Source organism: Aegilops tauschii, chromosome 2 (assembly GCF_002575655.3).
Source record: "Aegilops tauschii subsp. strangulata cultivar AL8/78 chromosome 2, Aet v6.0, whole genome shotgun sequence".
In the NCBI taxonomy this organism is placed as follows: domain Eukaryota; kingdom Viridiplantae; phylum Streptophyta; class Magnoliopsida; order Poales; family Poaceae; genus Aegilops; species Aegilops tauschii.
Genome location: NC_053036.3, coordinates 615,738,295 through 615,761,938, shown reverse-complemented (window position 1 = coordinate 615,761,938; position 23,644 = coordinate 615,738,295). Strand labels below are relative to the sequence as shown.

Sequence of the window (23,644 nt, the reverse complement as noted above, 5' to 3'; positions counted from 1 at the left end):
TTAATGACTTGCCAATTTTGAGTCTACTCAAACAAAAAGAGATGTAACTTTGGATCCTAGTTAATTTGAATGTATGGATAGGGATGTAATCAGCGACTTGCATAGAACATAGTCATGTTTTCTCGAGATGAGGTTTATGCTTGCAAGCCTTTCCTTCTATATAAGGGGAGCTCATCCTCACCTATCTCTCAGTAACCTAAAGTTAGCCAACAATAACAGTAAATATACACCTATCTTTTGTTAGATCCTTGTAGCTTGCCATCTGTCGTAATAAGTACTCCAGTTGTCATTTTGAGTATGCCCAGGAGGGAGATCCGTTTGGGTGTCTGTCCCATCGAGGACGACAAACAGCGCAGTGTCACCTTCTCCAAACGACGTGCTGGTTTGTTTAAAAGCGCCAGTAACCTCTCCGCCCTCACTGGCGTGAAGGTTGTTGTTGTCCTAGAGAGTGAATCAGGAAAGATGCATGCCTTTGGGACGCCATCGGTGAACCCTATTATTGATGCTTTCTTGTCAAGGGATCCACTTATTGAGCCACTCGCCGACAAGGCGGGAAAAGCTAGGATTGCATCGCTGCAGAGCAAGGTGGCTAGGTTGGACATGGAGAATACAGTGCTAGAGAAGAGAGCAAACCTCTCCCTCCAGCATATCAAGAAGATACAAGCTGAAAACCCAGGGATGGTGGCAAATAATATCTTTTCGAGGGAAAAAGATCTCAGTCTTGGAGATCTCAACAGACTCTTCAATGACCTCTTGCGAATCAAGGAGCATATTAGACACCGTATGCCTGCACTACATCATGGCCATGAAATAAGGACTGGTGGTCAAAACGTGCAACAAATCCAGTTGCTGCCAAGAGGTCCATCACAAGATCACTCGAAGACTCATCAAGCGTCATTGCAACCATCATCATCTCGCCGTTTTTCACCTCAAGTGTTGCCTCCAGTTCCACTACCACCAACACCACAACACATTATGGGACGATCTTTTCATATGCAGGTACCACAGATGTTCCAGACCCAACCATCACCTTTGGCGCCCCGGTTGAGGTCCCTTATGCAACCAATTCCTCATCAGGTATAAGATTTCCTCCAGCACTTTGTCCACACCTTTAGAACTATGCAAGTGCTAACCACAAAATGGAACCACCTTTTCCTATGCAGGTACCACAACTATTTCAGTCCACACCACCACCTCCACCTCCGACTCCCCTGTTGGCATCCCTTCTACAACTGGATCTTGACCAGGTACATGGTTTACCTCCACCACCTCAGCCAAAACTTCAAGAATATGCAAGTCCTTACAAGACAAAGGAGCCATCACAGAACAAGACAATCCCTAACTCAATCGTTGAGAACATTTCGGAGGCATCCCCACGGTTCTTTTCATCCGGTGGCAATGATATCTCTCCTTATGCTCCTTTGGACCAGGCGCTCTACAATGAAATCCAAGGGATGGATTCTTACTTGGGGTGCAATAGTAATGATGTAGGCCAATATAACATGGGACGTGAAGAGTGGGTCAATGCACCACCAGAGTCTTCTCGCGGGAATGATGATGATATTGATGCATGATTCGGAGGACATCTTTAGTCAAGGGAATAAGATATTCTGTGTCCATTAGGTGCCATTGTCGATCGTACTATTTTGTTAAGCTTCTTCGAGGCAAAATAAACATTTCATGTCTAGTTCATTATGTCATGAACTTTGTTTCTGTATGACTAATTCCATGTAATGCTTGGTGTTCTTTACTGAGATTAAGTATTTCATGTCTTTTATTTATTGAATAATAAACATGTCATTTTTTTGCTTTCTCTATCGACGAACTAGAGGAATATGCCTGAATTTTACAGTTATTTTAAACTTCAGTAGCACAACCCAAACATTATTACGTAATTCGGATAAGGACATGAGATAAGTACTAGGCACACCCCTCCTGACTGACCAAGCACGAATAGTACTAGACACATAACGTTATTAATTTCTGATCGAGCTCGTTTGCTCTGTTCCGTCGTTGCTTGCACGCTGTAAGGCTAGAAAGCAGAGTAACTCGATGACCTTGTTCTGCTGAGTATGTTTTCCAATCATCGTCTGCCCCGAAATTTTTTCTATCCAATTACGCGGGCCGTGAAGCGACGTGAATGGACGGTTGGATCGAACTGATCTGCCGAGAGGCTGTGATCAGATCATACGTAAGATATATACAGCGACAGGCTTGTACTGTTTGTTCTTTTGTTCGCCTCGAGATGGTGATAGCCCAGCAGTAGCAGTACGAACTCTCCTTCCTAGCCAACAGTTGTAGATTACCCGTATGGGGGAGCCCACCCGTCGACCTCGCAAAAACTTCTCGAGAATGAGACATCACCTCGCAAACATACGGTTCAGGAATGTGTGCTGCATTTTCGCAGGTTGCTGACAATGCTTGCCCCTTGCCCATGCCCATGAAACGCAACATCAGAGGGCAACCAGGGCATGGGATGTCCGATCAGCAACTCCTGGAGAAGAGCCACGGCCCTATCCATCACCAAGAAACGACAGCTCTTGCGGCCTCACATTTTTTACCGATTACCATTCACAGATAAAACGAAAAATTTATAAAGGGACTATGAACACACCAAAAATCTAAACAGCATATATAAGCACTCGATGTGTGATCAATGACACGGTGATTGAGGTTTTTTATCATGGTCTCTTACCAAAAATCATCTTCTGCTCCCGAGCTCATTTGAGCTCGGGGTAAACAGTAAAATCCTGACAAACAAACATTGACAAATGTTTTATGTGCTCACAAAATTTCATGTTGAAAAGACATTTCTAGAAGTCGTGACAAAAAACAAAATCAGCACTCCAAAATGCTTTCGAAAATAACATTTTTGGAACATTATTTTTATTTTTTTCACGACTTTCACAAATGTGATTTCACGATGAAATTTTATGAGCATGTAAATTTTTTGGCAATGTTTGTACCCAAAAAAATCAGAATTTTTTTATTTTTAATTTAACTGTTCACCCGAGCTCATTTGAGTTCGGGCTCAGAAACTTCACATCCCTCTCTTACCCCCTCTTTCCACATGCGAGTAAGAGTAGGCTATCGGCTCTTTTCACAAGTAAGAGTATATAATCTGAGCCTACTTTTATTACCTTTCATGTGCAAAGAGGGGTAAGAGAAATCATATTAAAATTGCTCCGCGGCGGTTAGATAATTTAATCATTTGATTGTTCAAATTTGCATTTCCAAGAGCTGGGACACACATTTGAGTTTCGATGGAGCACCGTGTGAACAGGGAAAAAAACTATTTCATCGTAAACAGTTAAAAACAAGTATAGTTTCTTGAAGAAATGCATATGTTGTGATCTTGAAGAAGAAAGAACCGTGCTCCATACAAACTACTTTCGAAGCATTAACCTTTTTGGTGCAAACTATAATACTTCTACATGTTTATGGTGAAAATTGCAGAGTACACGAATAGGGCAAACGCCTATGTTGTTACAACTTTGGGTTTCTTTCCTCTCCTTTCAAGGTGACTTGAGAAAGCCTTTCTCCCCTCGATCTCCGTCGGCGAACCCATGGATTCGCCTCCCCTCCGCTTGTCGCTCCGGCGGTCGAACATGGGGAGGAGAATCCTGGTGTCTCGACTCCTACTACTAGATAGATAGAGTTTTAGTCTTCGCAGGGGCGGCGTTTAGACGGTTGGCGGCGCTCCTTCTTTGAGTCAGTCTTTCGAGTTCCGATCCTCCTCAAGTTTGTTTGTTGGGACGAATTAAACAGAGCTCCGACATAGATTCCTGCCAGCTCCTTGGGGCGGCGAGGTTAGGGTTTCTTGTCGTGCGTACGCAACGACGATATTTAGTGTGAGGTTCTTCAGATCGATTCAAGGATTCAAAGGCGACAAATGCGGCTCCAGGGCGCTGGTCCTTAGGGGCACATGCACGAAGACTTTCCGGCTTGTTCTAGCGGCATCAATGGTCGTTCGATGGTTCATGGACTCGATGTAATTTTTATTATGTTTGAGGTGCTTTGTACTTCCTGTGAATCTTTATAATAGATCTGATCTTTTTCGCTAAAAAAGAGAGCAAACGCCTATGCTACAAATTGTAATAGCTCTACTTTGTTTTGAAAATTACTGTAATGCCTCTACTTGTTTTTGATGAAATTTGCAGAGTACACGATTAGAACAAATGCCTGTGTTTTCTAAAAAAATGACATTTACAACCCGATAGCCGTTTTGATTTTCCGGGGGCCGTTTTGCGAGGAAAGGTCAAAGACTCAAAGGTTATACGAACAGCAAAGTGTGAGCCGTACGATGAGGATCGTAGGGACCAGGCGCCCCCGTGATCCTATCGCCGGAGAGCGACACCTGTGTCCGGGAACCCCGCCACGTCCGTTTCCATCTCCGTTGGCCCACGGCCGCCGGAGCTTGCGTGTCGGGTAAGCACGCGGTTACGTGGATTCCCGGAACTCGCCGGAACGCGACAACTCGCAGGCCCGTGAATCCTTACCGTCTCGGAGCGCAGATTCACCGGGACGGTGAACGGCCACGTCGTCCGCGCCCACCGCCTCGCTGTCGCTGCCGGGCTTTTCAAAAGGACGACGAGGGGGTAGGGGTAGCTCACCAGCGTTCACCATTCCACCGGCCGTTTGTTTGCTCCAAGAACCCGGCAGCTCGTCAAAGTCTCCGGTGATATCCGTTCGTCGAGTTCGAGTCCACCATGGCGGCCGCGGTGGCGAGAGCGATCGTGTGCGAGGCGGCGCCGCAGAGGGCGGCGCCCCCGTCGCAGCAGAAGCAGCAGACGAGGCGGGACAAGATCGTGCTCCAGCCCCGCCTGTCGACGCTCCGGTCGTACGGCGCCGACGGCAGCAGCGCGGTGACGCGGAAGCGGCTGCCGGGCGAGGCCCTGGAGGAGGGAGGCGTCGGGGGCGCGCCGCCCTTCTTCGCGTCGCTCGCCGACTACATCGAGAGCTCCCGCAAGAGCCAGGACTTCGAGACCATCTCCGGCCGCCTCGCCATGGTATACCTCTCTCTCCTCTGTAATAACTGTGCTCTGTTCGGACACCGCCGGTGGCTAAACGACCCGTCGGCTGTTGGTACTCGTGCAGGTGGCGTTCGCGGCGGCGGTGGCGGTGGAGGCGACGACGGGGGACTCGCTGTTCAAGAAGCTGGACACGGTGCAGATCGAGGAGGCGACGGGGCTGTGCCTGGCCGTGGTGGCCTCGGCGGCCACCTTCGCGTGGGTCTCCAGCGCGCGCGACCGGATCGGGCAGATGCTCACCCTCGGCTGCAACTCCTTCGTGGACGGGCTCATCGACAACGTCGTGGACGTGCTCTTCTCCGACGACCAGATGCAGGACTGGTCCGACGACGCCTGAGCGCACAGATGCAGATGCACCACGTACACGTGTAGATACGATACGGCTACTAGACACAGACGCTGCGTGCGCATGATGATAGTATAGAGCCCAGTTCTTTTGCAGGATTCTCCGAGAATCTGCCCCTCCCTAGCTTCTGCTAGAATCTTTGACCCCTTTTGTTTTATAATCCTACCTAATTAGACCCTAACTAGATAGGATTGTAAAACAAATGGGGCTCAAAGATTCCGGAAGAATCTGGGTAGGGTTCAGATTCTGGAAGAATCTGGCAAAAGAACTGGGCGTAGAACTAATACTACTAGAGAAGTCGTAGCGTTGTTATGAGAGACTTTGCATTTCCAAGTTCCATCGCTGCTGCAAGTGGTTCCTTATTTCTTCGTTCAGAGATGATGGATGCCATGGCTATGGTACAGAGCTCTGTTCATCTGGAGTTTCTTTGCCTTTGAGGGTTTTCTGTGATTGCAGCGTTGTAATCTGCTCTGCATATGATGGAGCAGTACTACCTTAAGTTTTAATTAACTGTACCTAGAGTACTGATACTGTAAAACTAGAACCATGTACTCTCTCTGCCTTCTTGGGAGTATGTTACATGTATAAGAAATCATCTAGTATTACTTTTTGTTGTCATTATTTGAGCTGCAGCATCTGTTATTCTCTTCCGAGGCCCTCGAGCTGCAGCATCTGCGCCTAGGAAAAGCACCAAATACTGCGAGTGTGCAGACAAAATTGGGATCAATAGGTCTGAACGGCAACATTGTGCCATTTGCATCTGGTTGTCTTTCACTTACAGTCCTCTGTATCTGTATTGGAATCAGGCAGCGTTGAGCAATCAACATTTACTACACGTGTATATACATGCTACTACTCCACTGGACGCTACATACGATAGGATATTACTACACGTGTAAAGTCCATTTTAAACTCTGAACTTGTAGAGGTTCAAACTCTGAATTTGTAGTGGTTCGGCGGCCGATTACACCCTGAACTACGCAATCCCGATCTAAATTGAACCTTCATGACATTTCCCAAACAGGGATTGTCCACGTGGCAAAGAATGGCCGGGATTGTTCGTATTTTGCAAAGGACACACACCTGCTCCCCAATGGGCCGGCCCGCTTTATTCGAAAAAAACAAAAAATCACAAAGGGCGCCACACCCTGGCCCGGTCTGCTTTAGTTTTTCCGTTTAAAAACAAAAACAAAAGCGCACGGTACGTACTAGAACACGAGACCCCTTGATATTGTCTCTCGCAACTAACCACCAAGGACAAGTAATACGTTGTGTTCACTTGCCCCCTTTTTATTATGTTCTTCTTTCTTTCCGTCTTTTTCTTAAATTCGGGATTCTTTTTTTAAATTGACGAACTTAATGCTCAGTGTGTATTTACACAATAATGTTCAGCGTGTACTTTAGAAAGATATCGCGTAATATAAAAAGTGCAATATATATTTAAAAACTTCATTGTATATTTTTAAAAAATTCATCATATAACAATGCAGTAATGTTCAGTGTGTATTTTAAAAATATATCGCATAATATGAAATTTAAGCAATAATATTAAATAAATGTTCACTATATATAACCAATTTTTTCATATATCATAAAATAATTTTAAGTTTTTATTTACAAAAAATCTTACATAATAAAATTTTTAGTGTAAATTAAAATATGTCGGTACTAGTGAAAAGACATACACCGTTTACTACAAAACCTATATAAAAATATGCAAAAATTAAAAACCCGAAGTCTCTCGAACCTATCGATCGTCATAGTGGTTTGCTGGGTGGTATCTAATTAAAAACCACATACAAATCCGAATGCGCGTAGGTCCGGACGTGTCTGTAGTTTATAAAATATAAAAGAGCGTAAGCCAGAAATGCGCTAGAACCCATCGGTCGTCATAGTGGTTTGCGCACGCTTTGTGTATTTGGGGCAACGCAGGTTCGAATCCTGGCATGCGTTGAATTTTTTATTTGCGGGAAGAAAAATCGATTGTGTCCAAAGTTATTTTATAAAAAGGTATAAGCCTGTAAAATAACATATGCTAGTCAGTGGCGCAGTGTCCTGCGCGCCGGCGCGTTAGTGTGACAACACAGGTTCGATTCCTGTCCGAGGCGGTGATTTATTATTTCGTGTGGAAATAGTGTCATACCTTTTTTTTGCAATCAAGGGCTTTTGCTTGATTACATATAAAGCAATGGGTTTTTTGTGAAAGAACACAGACGAATCCTTGTTGACTGGTCCGAACGGTGCCAGGGTTCGATTTAGACCGGGATTGCAAAGTTTAGGGTTCAATCGACCGGGATTTTGACTTGAGGGTTCGTTCCGCCGAACCTCTACAAATTCAGGGTTTAAAATGGACTTTTTCCTACATACTACTCCACTTGTACAACTAGATGGACGCTACATACGCAAGATAATATCCTAGAAGTTGGCGCTGTTTGCGGGTTGGCTTTGATGTTGGAGCTCTATGGTGAAGTCGGAGTCGCCCGTTCGGAGGCAACCAGTGATGGCTTCGACGTTGGAGCTCTATGGTGAAGTCGGAGTCGCCCGTTCGGAGGCAACCGGTGATGACAATGACGCTTGCGACTCCTCGACTGTTGTCTTTGTTGTTTGCAGCTCCGTGTTTCATGTCGGTGGCCAGGTTGGCCGGAGGTGCCCTGCTATGGGTTGGATTGTGTCGACCTGGTTTTTCGTCAATTAACCGAGCAATTCTAACTTCTTTTTAATCAATGAAAATGGCAAATCTTCTGCGCGAGGGGGCAGGGGGACAAATGCCCCCTGGCCTTCCATAATGTGGGAAATTATGCACCCTCACTGCCTCCTATACTGCCTTTCCTCTGCGGAGTCCGACCATTGCCCGCTGGTCGTGGACTGCGCCGCAAACCCTTCCGGTGCATGAAGGTTTCACTTTGAGAGATTCTGGCTGAAGTAGGAAGGATTCCAACCCGCGGTTACTGAGGCTTGGAGTTCTGTGCCACCGGATCCTGACCCCTTCAGGCGCATCGTGGCCCGCCTAAAGACGACGACAAGACACCTCCAAAGGTGGAGTATGAGATCCATCTGGAATGTTTCTCTGCAACTCAAGGTTGCGCGTGAGCTCAGTGCCCGCCTTGACGCCGCCCAGGACATGCGCCCGCTCTCCCAATCCGAGTCATGGCTCCGACGAAGACTTAAGGCATCCTACCTTGGCCTTGCTTCCCTCGAGCAATCCATCGCAAGACAACGGACCCGCCTTTCTTGGCTGCGTAGTGATGATGCCGCCATCTCCTACTACAAAGTTCATGCAACCGTATGACATCCATCCGTGTGGGCGACCACGTGGTGACCGGGCATGACGCCATGGCTGAAGCCGCTTACAACCACTTCTCTGATGTGATCGGAAGTGCCACGGAGCGTGACATCACACTTGATCTCCGCGCTTTGTGCGTCCCGCAGTTTGACTTACACGAGCTTGAGCCGCCATTCTCTGAGGACGAGATTTGGAATGCAATTAAGAGCTTACCTATCGGCAAGGCGCCCGGCCCCGACGGATTCACCTCTGAATTCCTTGTTGTATGTTGGGACACGATCAAGAACGACTTCTGCGAGGCATTCGGCAAGCTCTATACCATGAATGGAAGGGGCATCCAAAAGCTCAAGGAAGCCCTCCTCACCTTGCTCCCAAAGCGAGCGGATGCACAAACGCTCTTCGACTACCGGCCCATCAGCCTCATTCACATCTTCTCTAAGCTTGTCGCGAAGGTACTATCCCTTCGACTGGCGCCACGATTGGGCCCGATGGTGTCCACCAATCAAAGCGCGTTCATTGCGGGGTGTTGCATCCATGATAACTTCCTGTTGGTGCAACAAACTGCTCCTCTGCTTCACAACCTCAAGACGCCACACATGCTCCTCAAGCTCTATATTGCACGGGCCTTCGACAGCGTCTCCTGTCCATTCCTCTTGCAGATACTGCAACATCTTAGCTTCGGTCCCCGATGGCGGGAGTGGATCTCCATACTCCTCTCGACTGCTTCCACGTGAGTTCTCATCAATGGGCACCCGGGGCCACCGATCGACCATGCGCATGGACTCCGGCAGGGCGACCCGGTCTCCCCCATGCTCTTCACTCTTGTCATCGATGTGCTCAACACAATGCTACTCCGCGCGGTGGGTCGAGGCCTTCTCCGACGCCTTACCACCCGACACGCGAGCTCGCGTATATCTCTTTACGCGGACGATGTCATCATCTTTTGCCACCCAGACAGCCATGACATTACCACCGTGTGAGCCATCCTACATGTATTCACCAAGACTTCCGGGCTTCATACAAACTTCGCCAAGTGTTCTGCCACACCAATCCGGTGCGACGAGGGCAACATCGCGACGATCACGTCTGAGATGCAGTGCCCGATAGCCCACTTCCCCATCACATACCTCGGCTTGCCCCTCTCAGTTCGCAAGGCCGCCACAACTAGCTTGCTCCTTATCGTCGACAAGCCCGCCCGCAAGCTCTCCACTTGGCGAGCTTCCATGTTGTCCAACGGTGACTGTCTGGCTCTCGTGTGTCACGTTCTCAGTGCTATCCCCACTCACTTCCTCGCCGCCTTCGTCCTCAACCAATCCATCCTCAAGAAAATCAACTGGATCATCCGCGGATTCCTTTGGGCGGGAGGCACCGAAGCCAATGGAGGCCAGTGCCGTGTTAACTGGCAGCGAGTTGCCGACCGATTTCTCTTGGCGGGCTAGGCATCAGGGACATCCAAAGGACCGGCATCGCCCTCCGTGCGCGGTGGCTTTGGTTACAATGCACCGACCCCTCACGACCCTGGAGCCACTTACACATACCTCACGACCCAGATGTGAGTGCCATCTTCAGAGCGTCTACAACCTGGGACCTTGGGTCCGGTGACACCTGTAGATTCTGGGCCGACCACTGGATAGACGACATGTCCGTGGCTGAGATCGCCCCTCTAGTCCTCGCCCTCGTCCCTCGATGCCGGTGCCAGACTCGCACCATTCGCGAGGGTCTCCACCTCTGAACTTGGGTGCAAGACATCCATGGAGCACTTCGACCGACGGCTATGGTGCAATATGTTGATCTTTGGCATCGCGTTTGCCACATTGACATCTCGGATGAGCCGGATGTGCTCAAATGGCGCTAGACCACCTCCGGCACCTACTCAGCCAGCTCGTGCTGTAAGGCCCTCTACATCGGCGCTTGCGAGGACCCCCACTGGAAGCTCACATGGCGACCGTGGGCACCGCTGCGCGTCAAGTTCTTTCTCTGGCTTGCTCTTCAGGACCATTGCTGGAGTGCTGACCGTCTGGCCAGGCATGGCCTACCACATGACGCGACCTGTGTTCTATGCGATCAGGATTCGGAGACCATGCAACACCTTCTGACTGGATGCCCTTTCTCCAAATAGATATGGCATGAGATCCTTAGTGGGTGAGAGCCTCGGTGGACATACCCAATCCCGACACACCCTTCCACACTTGGTGGAATACTTCGACTGGCAACACCACCGCCCAAATGAGGAAGGGCCTTTCGACCCTGATCATGCTGACCACCCGGTGCTTGTGGAAACACCGCAACGGTTGCATCTTCGACGGTGACCGGCCATCGATATCCCTCCTCTCCGCCACCATCAAAGACGAGGCACGCCTTCGGGCAAAGGCAGGTGCCACTGGGTTACACAACATCATCCCCGACGCTTAGTTAGCCAACTTTCCTAGGGGCTGAGCAACCCCATACTCTGTTCTGCTCCAACGCTTTCATTCATGCCGCATGCGTACATGGCCTTGTAAGTGATTGTAATCTCATGCTAAAACTCTCTTCTCCTATCAATGAAAAGATACGCATCTTGTGTATTCACGAAAAAAAGATGGAGCAGTACTACTACTACCTTGAGTTTTAACTGTACCTAGAGCTACTGATACTGTAAAACTAGAATCATGTACCCTCGCTGCCTTCTCGTTGTTATATGTAGTATAAGAAATCATCTAGTACTACTTCTCGTTGTCATTATTTGAGTTGCAGCATCTGTTATTTTGTTCCGAGACCCTCGAGCTGTAGTAGCGGTGCCTAGCAAAAGTATCTAATACTGTGGGTGTGCAGACAAAATTGGGATCAATAGGTCTGAACGGCAACATTGTGCCATTTGCATCTGGTTGTCTTTCACTTACAGCTCTCTATATCTGTATTAGAATCACACAACGTTGAGCAATCAACATTTACTAGACGTGTATATACATGCTACTACTCCACTTGTACAACTAGATGGATGTTTCATACACATGATAGTATCCTAGAACTAATACTACGTACTAGAGATCGTGACGTTGCTACAGATAATTAATCTCCAGGAGTGGTTGAATTGACAACTCAGCTGCTAATACTTGCAAATATTCTTTGGCTCCCTTTGTGTCGAATCTATAAATTTGGGTTGAATACTCTACCCTTGAAAACGGTTGCGATCCCATATACTTGTGGGTTATCAAGACCTTTTTCTGGCGCCATTGCCGGGGAGCATAGTTATATTTGTTGAGTCACTTGGGATTATTACCAATTTATCACTATGAAGAATCTGAAGGATGCTAAGACTAAGATTTATCCCTCTAAGACGAGGGGAGGTAAGGAACTACCATCTAGCTCTGCTTTACATTCACCTTTTGTTATAAGTAAACTTGCAACACCACCACATGATATTAATCCTGATATGTTGCAAGTTGTTGATGATGCTACTTCTGCTATGAATGATACTTATGACGATGCTAGTACATTGCTTGATGATGATGATGTGCCACTAGGTGACTTTCTTGATGAACAAATTGCTAGAGTAAGAGAACATGATGCTGTTGAAACTGATGATGAGCTTGAAACTGAAAATCTGAAAGTCCTACTAGAACTAGCCCTCCTAGATATGAATTGCCTAAGGTACCGGAAGGTTATGTTATGAATGAGGAGACAACTAGAGATATTCTTGCTTGTAAGGATAGAGATGATCTAGAGAAATTATTATGCAAGTATAAAGAAAAATCTCTGAATGCTAGAATGCAATATGATCCTAAGTTTGCTACTTCACCTATCTTTATTGATGATAAGGATTATGAATTCTCTGTCGACCCAGAGTTAATTACTTTGGTTGAATCTGATCCTTTCCATGGTTATGAAACTGAAACTTTGTGGCACTTCTTACAAAGTTGAACATAGCCACCCTTTTTACTCATAATGAGAAGACTCGCTATTACTATATTCGCAAATTAGTTTCGTTCTCATTAAAGGGTGATACTAAAGCTTGGTACAATAATCTTGCTCCTGTTTGTGTGCGTAGTCCCCAGGATATGATTTATTACTTCTTTGGAAAATATTTTCCCTGCTCATAAGAAACAAGCTGCCTTACAGGAAATATTTAATTTTGTGCAAATTAAAGAAGAGAGTCCCCCACAAGCTTGGGGGAGGCTTTACCAACTATTTAATGCTTTTCCTGATCATCCTCTTAAGAAAAATGAAATACTTGATATCTTCTATAATGGACTGACCAATGCTTCTAGGGACTTCCTAGATAGTTGTGCTGGTTGTGTTTTCAGGGAACGAACTATTGGGCAAGCTGAAGAATTATTGAATAACATATTGAAAAATTATGATGATTGGACTCTTCCTGAACCACTGCCTAAACCCACTCCAAAGAAGAGGGTATATTATATCTCAGTCCTGAAGATATGCAAGAGGCAAAGAAATCTATGAAGGAAAAAGGTATTAAGGCTGAGGATGTTAAAAATTTGCCTCCAATTGAAGAAATACATGGGCTTGATACACCACCACTGCCTAAGGTGGTAGACGTAAATTCTCTAATGAAATTCAATGATAATGATAATCCTCACAATATGCACCCTAGTCAATGCCTTTATGAGTTTGAAAACTACATTAGAAAACAAGATCACTTCAATGCAAATGTTATGAAACAATTGAAATACAATTCTGATATGATTGCTCACTTGAGCGACTTGTTATTTAGAATTTCAAATGATGTTAGAGGTGTGGGAAAGCATGCTTCTATGGTTCAAACTCAATTAGAACATGTTGCTAAATCTCAGAGAGAGTTGCTTGATGAAATGAATAATGACATACATGACTTTGTTGTTAGAGTAGCAACTAGAGGAGGTAAAATGACTCAGGAACCACTTTATCCTGAGGGACACCCAAAAAGAATTGAACAAGACTCTCAAAGAGCTAACACCGATGCACGTAGTACTCCTAAAAAGAAAAACAAGAAGAAAAATGATAGGACTTTGCATGCCCCTAGTGAACCTGAAGTAGAAAAACCTCCTGATAAAGATAATGAAATTTCTATCTCTAATGCTGAAACTCAGTCTGGTAATGAACACTCACCTTTTGATAATGAAAAAGATAATGATGAGATTCATGAAAATACTCAAAAAATAGTAAAGAACCAAACAATGATATGGAGATAGAACCACTGGTTGATCTTGATAACCCACAACCCAAAAATAAACGATATGATAAAAGAGACTTTGTTGCTAGAAAACACGGTAAAGAAAGAGAACCGTGGGTTCAAAAACCTATGCCTTTTCCACCTAACTCAACTAAAAAGAAAGATGATGAAGAATTTGAACGCTTTTCTGAAATGCTGAGGCCAGTCTTTTTGCGTACTCGCTTGACTGATATCTTGAAAATGCCTCCTTATGCAAAGTACATGAAAGACATCATCACCAATAAGAGAAAAATACCGGAAGCTGAAATCTCCACTATGTTTGCTAATTATACTTTTAAAGATGGAGTACCTAGAAAACTTGGAGATCCGGGAATACCAACTATACCTTGCTCCATCAAAAGAAACTATGTGAAAACTGCTTTATGTGATTTAGGAGCTGGTGTTAGTGTTATGCCTTTCTCTTTATATAAAAGACTTGATTTGAATAAGCTCACACCTATTGAAATATCTTTGCAAATGACTAACAAATCAACTGCCATACCTATCGGTATTTGTGAGGATGTGCCCGTTGTTGTTGCTAATGTTACTATTTTGACTCACTTTGTTATACTTGAGATGCCCGAGGACGACAACATGTCGATTATCCTTGGTAGACCCTTCTTGAATACTGCAGGGGCTGTTATTGATTGCAATAAAAGCAAGGTCACTTTTCATATCAATGGTAATGAACATACGGTGCACTTTCCGAAGAAACAATTCCAAGTGAATGGTATTAATGTTATTGAAAAATCTCCGAGAATCACTATTGGAAGTTTTCAACTACTTCTACCTACTGTTAAAAAGAAATATGAAATGCTTATTGTTGGGGACATTCATATCCCCGTTGAGGTAACTTAGTGATTTACGAAAGTTCTTCAGTTTCATGCTAATCGAAACTGGTTATTAGTAAGACCTGATCAACCTTATTGATGGATCATTTTTTTAGAGGTATGAAGTTGCTAAATTTAGTAAGCACTACCTTCTGTCCCTACCTTTTGTTTTCTGTTTTTATTAGTTAAATAAAATAAAATGCCATGTTTTGTCTGTTTTCTGAATTTCCCGTGCAATAAAAAATGACGCAAAAATAAAAGTTCTCAGAATGCTCTGAAAATTTAATACATTTTTTTTGAATATTTAAGAATTTCTGGTGCAAATAATATCAAAGGGAGGTGCACCAGGTGGGCACAAACCACCTGGGCGCGCCAGGATCCCCAGGCGCGCCCTGGTGGGTTGTGGTCCCCACGTGGGCCCCCTCACTTATCAATTCACACCATATCATCACCTACCTCCAGAAAAATTCACCACTGCCCTCTCTCGTGTTCTTGCTCTCAAACCCACATTCGATCTCTTTGCCCGAAGCTCCATTTCCGAAACTGTTTCGGGGGATTGTTGCTTGGTATGTGACTCCACCGTTTGTCCAATTAGTTTTTGTTTTAGCGGTTTATATTTTGAATAATTAGCTACTCTTGGTGCTGCTGTAGATGAGCTTGCATGTTGAATTCTTAGGTTCTAAGTAGTTTGATGCTTGCTATGGCCTCTATGTATCCGTATGAGTAGCTGCTATCAATCTTGTAAAGTTTTGTTGAGAAATTTTTGTGGACTACAAAATTTCAGAATTTTGTTCATAGGAAAAAGATGAATATCTTTAGGAAGTTTGCTTCCAAGAAGAACTCCAAAGGAGTGATTGGGGAGTCGTCTGACAGTGATCTCCATACCCGGAGGTTGGCGGAAGTACGACCGTGCGAATGGCCGCACACCCCATTCATGGAAGGGGCTGAAATCCTTCAAGATTTCACACAATATGCTGCTAATGTCAGCCTCACCGACTTCATCGCAGCTGAATGTGAACCGTATCATCTCCTCACAAACACCTTTGTTCAAAGTTTTACTTTCCTTCCTAGGAATAATCCTCCTGAGGTGCAGTTTAATTTATATGCTGAGCCCCGTCAGATACCGCTTACTGAGTTCTGTGAAATATGCTTGCTTCCTTCTGATGGCGGTTTGGTAGAGCTTAGGCCTGCAGAGTTTGAGGCCTTTTATCGTACCTTGACAGTGGGAGATGAGAGAGGGGTGTCAGGTATCACTGCCGTTGGCTTTCATTTTCCTGCTGTTCATTATTTCACTCTTTTTATTGCAAAATGCTTGCTTGCTAGAGAGAAGGTGGGTGCACTCAGTGCCCCAGACCTTGCTGTTTTACGTCGTGCACTTGAGGGCGACAACACTTATGGCTTGGGATCTAATGTGGCACGCCGCCTTCACCTTAATAAATCCAAGGGTAAAATACATCATGGTATTTACGCTACTCGTTTAGCGGCTCACTTTAATGTTGAGATACGCCTTCACGATTATCATTTGCCCAAAGTTTACCTAGATCACGCAACCATGGAACACCACCGGCTTATTGCACGAGATTACCCTAACATTCCTATTCCGTATAACCTGGTTTTTAGCCTGAACACTGCTACCTCTTGAGCATTGCGTTGGTTTTCCCTTGAAGAGGAAAGGGTGATGCAGCAAAGTAGCGTAAGTATTTCCCTCAGTTTTTGAGAACCAAGGTATCAATCCAGTAGGAGGCCACGCTCAAGTCCCTTGCACCTACACAAACAAATAAGAACCTCGCAACCAACACGATAAAGGGGTTGTCAATCCCTTCACGGCCACTTGCAAAAGTGAGATCTGATAGAGATGATAAGATAATATTTTTGGTATTTTTATGATAAAGACTAAAAGTAAAGAAAGCAAAGTAAACGGTGAAAATAATAGCTTGTTGACGGTAGATTAATATGATGGAAAATAGACCCGAGGGCCATAGGTTTCACTAGTGGCTTCTCTCAAGAGCATAAGTATTACGGTGGGTAAACGAATTACTGTCGAGAAATTGATAGAATTGAGCATAGTTATGAGAATATCTAGGTATGATCATGTATATAGGCATCACGTCTGTGACAAGTAGACCGACTCCTGCCTGCATCTACTACTATTACTCCACACATCGACCGCTATCCAGCATGCATCTAGAGTATTAAGTTCATAAGAACAAAGTAATGCATTAGGCAAGATGACATGTTTTAGAGGGATAAAATCATGCAATATGATATAAACCCCATATTTTTATCCCCGATGGCAACAATACAATACGTGTCGTTTCCCCTACTGTCACTGGGATCGAGCATCGCAAGATTGAACCCAAAGCTAAGCACTTCTCCCATTGCAAGAAAGATCAATCTAGTAGGCCAAACCAAACTGATAATTCGAAGATACTTGCAAAGATAACCAATCATGCATAAAAGAATTCAGAGAAGATTCAAATATTGTTCATAGATAATCTTGATCATAAACCGACAATTCATCGGATCTCGACAAACACACCGCAAAACAAGATTACATCGAATAGATCTCCAAGAGAATCGAGGAGCACTTTGTATTGAGATCCAAAGAGAGAGAAGAAGCCATCTAGCTAATAACTATGGACCCAAAGGTCTGAGGTAAACTACTCACACATCATCGGAGAGGCTATGTTGTTGATGTAGAAGCCCTCCATGATCAATGCCCCCTCCGGCAGGACGCCGAAAAAGGCCCCAAGATGGGATCTCATGGGTACAGAAGGTTGCGGCGGTGGAATTAGGCTTTCGTGGTGCTCTTCGGTGGTTTGGGGGTACGTAGGTCTATATAGGAGGAAGAAGTAGGTCGGTGGAGCCACGAGGGGCCCATGAGGGTGGAGGGCGCGCCTAGGGGGGTAGGCGCGCCCCCTGCCTCGTGGCCTCCTCGGTGATTTCTTGACGTCCACTCCAAGTCCTCTGGATCACGTTTGTTCCAAAAATAACTCTCCCGAAGGTTTCATTCCGTTTGGACCCCGTTTGATATCCTTTTTCTGCGAAACACTGAAATAGGCAAAAAAACAACAATTTAGGCTGGGCCTCCGGTTAATAGGTTAGTCCCAAAAATAATATAGAAGTGTATAAATAAGCCCATTAAACATCCAAAACAGAATATATAATAGCATGGAACAATCAAAAATTATAGATACGTTGGAGACGTATCAAACACTCGTGATATTATTCCATTGCCTGCTCCTGCTTTGTTTGATCTTGTTGCCTGGGGCAGATACAGGATTATGCCTACGGATATCATCGCCTACTGGAACAACCAGGCTGCAGCAGAGGAGGAGCCTCAGCAGTGGGATCCATGGATGCCCGCTCCTCAGCACCCCGACTATTATCTAGGCTACTGACTGATTACCAAGTTAGGCCAAAAGCCTAAGCTTGGGGGAGTATGTATTCCCACCGACATTACATTCATGTTTACACATTTCATTCCTTTTGTCGGTGTCCACACTTTTTCATTGTACCATCCATGTTAAATTTATCTTCTCACCTTCTTCTTGTGTGTTTGAAAAACATTAGAAAAACCAAAAAAATAGTTGTAGTTAGTTTACTTTCTATGCATGCTTAGTTGTAATACTAAAAATAAAACCCAAAAAGATTCCCTTGTTGTGTTTTTGCTTGTTGGGACCTTTCCCGTGTAAATAGTTTTTCTCATTTTTGCTTTTCCCTTTTATTTGCTTGTTCAAGAAAACCAAAAACTTCAAAAAAAAAACCAGTGTGTTTCTCCGAATTTATTTTTCTTTTATTCGAGTCATACCAAGGAGAAGACCACGATGAAAATGTTGAGTGGCTCTCATATGCATAATTGTTGATCTAACAAAGAGCCCATATTACCTTGTCTTCTCCTATTGAATAAAATATTTGCAGATTCCAGCTTAGTCCACAACACTCTTGCACTATTATTATTTTCACATCGTTCGATCGTGCAAGTGAAAGGCAATAATGACGATATTTATGAACTGGCCGTGGCAGAGAGAAACTGGTATGAACTCGACTTGTTCCGTTTTTGTAAATATGTTTGACCTTGTATCCATGGTTCATCCCATTATGATTAAACATGTTTGCAATGACAATTAGAGATTATAGTTTCTCATGCCATGCATAAGTAGCTAGGAGTGGATAATGATTTATCTTGGATATCAACATTGCGTTAAAATGATTGTGATGTAGTATGATGATATGGTATCCTCCTCTGAATGTTTGAGTGGCTTGACTTGGCACATGTTCATGCATGTAGTTGAATCAAAACCAACATAGCCTCTATGATATTTATGTTCATGGTGTTTATATCCTACTCATGCTAGTGTCCAATGTTACTTATGCATAATGCATGTTCATGACCGTTGTTGCTCTCTAGCTGGCCGCTTCTCAATCTATTTGCTAGCCTTCGCCTGTACTAAGTGGGAATTCTGCTTGTACATCAAAAACCTTGAACCCAAGTTATTCCAGATGAGTCCACCATACCTACCTATATGCGGTATCACCCTACCGTCCTAAGTAAATTTGTATGTGCCACCTTTAAAAACTTTAAATAAATATCCTTTTTGTGTGCCTGGATTGTTCGTGGAACGACAGGAGGTGTTCGGTATCTCCCATGCTAAGCGGATTATTCTTAGGTTGAGTGTTTGTTCACTTACCATTGCACGAGAAAAGGGCGGTAATAGGGATTTCCAGTCCCGAACTAAAAAATGCAAATAATTAAACAAAAGTCCCCTGGGACTACTGTTGGTATGGACGACACACGTTGTTTCGGACAAGCCGTGGAGTGTGATTGTTGGTGGAGGGGGAGTAAACCTTTACTTTTATCGCTTGGGCACTGCCACTAGCGTGCTTAGCATGGAAGATATTGATAACTTATGGTCGTGAAGTAAACAAGAAGGGTGCATTTCTCAAAATAGCATCTACCTCTGTTTTAAAACTTGAGCTCTGGCACCGCTGCAAATCACTGCTTCCCTCTGTGAAGGACTATCTATTTACTTTTATGTTGTGTCATCACCTTCTAAAATAAGCACTGATGTCATGCTGATGCATTGTGTATAGCTAATGTTGGGTGCATCATGATTGGATCTTTTCTACCATGAATTACAATGTTTAGTCGCTGCTTGAACTTTGGAGGTGCTCTGCATTTATGTTTTGCGTCTTGGAAAGGGCTAGCGAGATACCACTATTGTCATATTATATCATAGTTGTTTTGATAATGTGTTGCTGTTTGAGATGTTTTATTATTGCTCGCTAGCTAATTATGTCATTGATATGAGTTAATATAATTTTTAAGAGTTATTGTCGGCATGATTAGTTATAATGTTCGCTGAAAACCTGGGTGCTGTTTAAGCTTATTTACGCAAACAAGAGCAAAAGAGTTCGTAATTTTTTTTCTTTTTCATTTCCAGTTTATCAACTGAATTGCTTTAGGACAAGCAAAGGTTTAAGCTTGGGGGAGTTGATGCGTCTCCAACGTATATACTTTTCCTAACGCTTTTCCTCTTGTTTTGGACTCTAATTTGCATGATTTGAATGAAACTAACACTGGACCGACGCTGTTTTCAGCAGAACTACCATGGTGTTGTTTTTGTGCAAAAATAAAAGTTCTCGGAATGGACTGAAACTTTGCGAGGATTTTTTATACAATAAAAGAGAATTTTTGGAGCCAAGAGTCACCTGAGGGGGGCACCTGGGTGGGCACAACCCACCAGGGCACGCCTGCCCCCACAGGCGCCCAGGTGGGTTGTCCCCACCTGGTGGCCCCGCAGACTCTGAAACCGACGCTATAAAATCCTATTTTTCCAGAAAAATCTGAGAGAAAGAATTATCATGATCCACGAGACGGAGCCGCCGTCACCTCCTGTTCTTCATCGGTAGGCCAGATCTAGAGTCCGTTTGGGGCTCCGGAGAGGGGGATCTTCGTTCTTCATCATCACCAACCCTTCTCCATCGCCAATTCCATGATGCTCCCCACCGGGAGTGAGTAATTCCTTCGTAGGCTCGCTGGTCGGTGAGGAGTTGGATGAGATTCATCATATAATCTAGTTAGTTTTGTTAGGGCCTGATCCCTAGTATCCACTATGTTCTGAGATTGATGTTGCTATGACTTTGCCATGCTTAATGCTTGTCACTTTGGGCCCGGGTGCCATGATCTCTGATCTGAACCATTTATGTTATCACCATTATATCCGTGTTCTAGATCCAATCTTGCAAGTTATAGTCACGTACTACGTGTTATGATCCAGCAACCCCGGAGTGACAATAGTCGGGACCACTCCCGGTGATGACCATAGTTTGAGGAGTTCATGTATTCACCGTGTGTTAATGCTTTGTTCCGGTTCTCTATTAAAAGGAGGCCTTAATATCCCTTAGTTTCCAATTGGACCCCGCTGCCACGGGAGGGTAGGACAAAAGATGTCATGCAAGTTCTTTCCATAAGCACGTATGACTATTTACGGAATACATGCCTACATTATATTTATGAACTGGAGCTAATGCCGTATCGCCCTAGGTTATGACTGTCACATGATGAATATCATCCAACAAATTACTGATCCAATGCCTACGAATTTCTATTATATTGTTCTTGCTAAGTTACTAATGCTATCGTTACAGTTGCACTTGTTACAAAACCACTGCTATCACTGTTACCGTTACTATTGTTGCTGCTACTATTATCAAAACTATAATTTGCTACTGATCACTTTGCTGCAGATAATTGATAACCCACAAGTATAGGGGATCGCAACAGTTTTCGAGGGTAGAGTATTGAACCCAAATTTATAGATTCGACACAAGGGGAGCCAAAGAATATTTGCAAGTATTAACAGCTGAGTTGTCAATTCAACCACACCTGGAGATTAATTATCTGCAGCAACGTGATCAGTAGCAAAGTAATATGATAGTTTTGATAATAATAGCAGCAACAATAGTAACGGTAACAGTGATAGCAGTAATTTTGTAGCAAGTGCAATAGTAACGATAGCAATAGTAACTTAGCAAGAACAATATAAGATAAATTCGTAGGCATTGGATCGGTAATTTGTTGGACGATATTCATCACGTGATGGTCATAACCTAGGGCGATACGGCACTAGGTCCAGTTCATAAATATAATGTAGGCATGTATTCTGTAAATAATCATATTGCTTATGGAAAGAACTTGCATGACATCTTTTGTCCTACCCTCCCGTGGCAGCGGGGTCCAATTGGAAACTAAGGGATATTAGGGCCTCCTTTTAATAGGGAACCGGAACAAAGCATTAACACACAGTGAATACATGAACTCCTCAAAGTACGATCATCATCGGGAGTGGTCCCGACTATTGTCACTCCGGGGTTTCGGATCATAACACGTAGTAGGTGACTATAACTTGCAAGATCGGGTCTAGAACATGGATATAATGGTGATAACATAAACGGTTTAGATCTGAAATCATGGCACCCGGGCCCAAAGTGACAAGCATTAAGCATGGCAAAGTCATAGCTACATCAATCTCAGAACATAGTGGATACTAGGGATGAAACCCTAACAAAACTAACTAGATTAAATGATGAATCTCATCCAGCTCGTCACCGACCAGCGAGCCTATGAAGGAATTACTCACTCCCGGTGGGGACTGATACGTCTCCAACGTATCTATAATTTATGAAGCATTCATGCTATTATATTATAGGTTTTGGATATTTATGGGCTTTATTATACACTTTTATATTACTTTTGGGACTAACCTATTAACCGGAGGCCCAACCCAAATTGCTGTTTTCTTGCCTATTTCAGTGTTTCGAAGAAAAGGAATATCAAATGGAGTCCAAATGGAATGAAACCTTCGGGAAAGTTATTTTTGGAACAGAGGCAATCCATGGGACTTGGAGTGCAAGTAAGGGAAGCTTCGAGGTGGCCACGAGGCAGGGAGGCACGCCCTCCCCCTGGGCGCGCCCCCACCCTCGTGGGCCCCTCGTGGCTTCCCCGACCGACTTCTTTCTCCTATATAAGTCCATATACCCTAAAAACTTCGAAATAGATCTGGAGTTCCGCCACCGCAAGCCTCTGTAGCCACCAAAAACCTCTCGGGGCCCTGTTCCGGCACCCTGCCGGAGGGGGGGATCCTTCACCGGTGGCCATCTTCATCATCCCGGCGCTCTCCTTGACGAGGAGGGAGTAGTTCACCCTCGGGGCTGAGGGTATGTACCAATAGCTATGTGTTTGATCTCTCTCTCTCTCTCTCTCTCTTGTGTTCTTGAGGTGGTACGATCTTGATGTATCACGCGCTTTGCTATTATAGTTGGATCTTATGATGTTTCTCCCCCTCTACTCTCTTGTAATGGATTGAGTTTTCCCTTTGAAGTTATCTTGTCGGATTGAGTCTTTAAGGATTTGATGTATGTCTTGCCGTGCTTATCTGTGGTGACAATGGGATATTCACGTGATCTACTTGATGTATGTTTTGGTGATCAACTTGCGGGTTCAATGAATCTATGCATAGGGGTTGGCACACGTTTTTGTCTTGAATCTCCTGTAGAAACTTTGGGGCACTCTTTGAAGTACTTTGTGTTGGTTGAATAGATGAATCTGAGATTGTGTGATGCATGTCGTATAATCATACCCACGGATACTTGAGGTGACATTGGAGTATCTAGGTGACATTAGGGTTTTGGTTGATATGTGTCTTAAGGTGTTATTCCAGTACGAACTCTTTAATAGATCGATCCAAAAGAATAACTTTGAGGTGGTTTCGTACCCTACCATAATCTCTTCGTTTGTTCTCCGCTATTAGTGACTTTGGAGTGACTCTTTGTTGCATGTTGAGGGATAGTTATGTGATCCAATTATGTTATTATTGTTGAGAGAACTTGCACTAGTGAAAGTATGAACCCTAGGCCTTGTTTCAACGCATTGCAATACCGTTTGTGCTCACTTTTATCATTAGT

General features: G+C 44.3%; 2 protein-coding genes across 2 annotated transcripts; both read left to right on the top strand.

The window, feature by feature from the left end:
• Positions 1 to 297: 297 nt before the first annotated feature.
• Positions 298 to 1,777, top strand: LOC109745534 (uncharacterized). Its single transcript, XM_020304663.4, has 2 exons — positions 298 to 1,077; positions 1,164 to 1,777. The coding sequence occupies exons 1-2, from the start codon at positions 298 to 300 to the stop codon at positions 1,572 to 1,574; spliced, it is 1,191 nt and encodes a 396-aa protein (XP_020160252.4). The 3' UTR covers positions 1,575 to 1,777.
• A 2,635-nt stretch (positions 1,778 to 4,412) lies between these two features.
• On the top strand, positions 4,413 to 5,981 carry LOC109745541 (stress enhanced protein 2, chloroplastic). Its single transcript, XM_020304672.4, has 2 exons — positions 4,413 to 5,009; positions 5,098 to 5,981. The coding sequence occupies exons 1-2, from the start codon at positions 4,710 to 4,712 to the stop codon at positions 5,365 to 5,367; spliced, it is 570 nt and encodes a 189-aa protein (XP_020160261.1). The 5' UTR covers positions 4,413 to 4,709; the 3' UTR covers positions 5,368 to 5,981.
• The last annotated feature ends 17,663 nt before the right edge of the window (positions 5,982 to 23,644 follow it).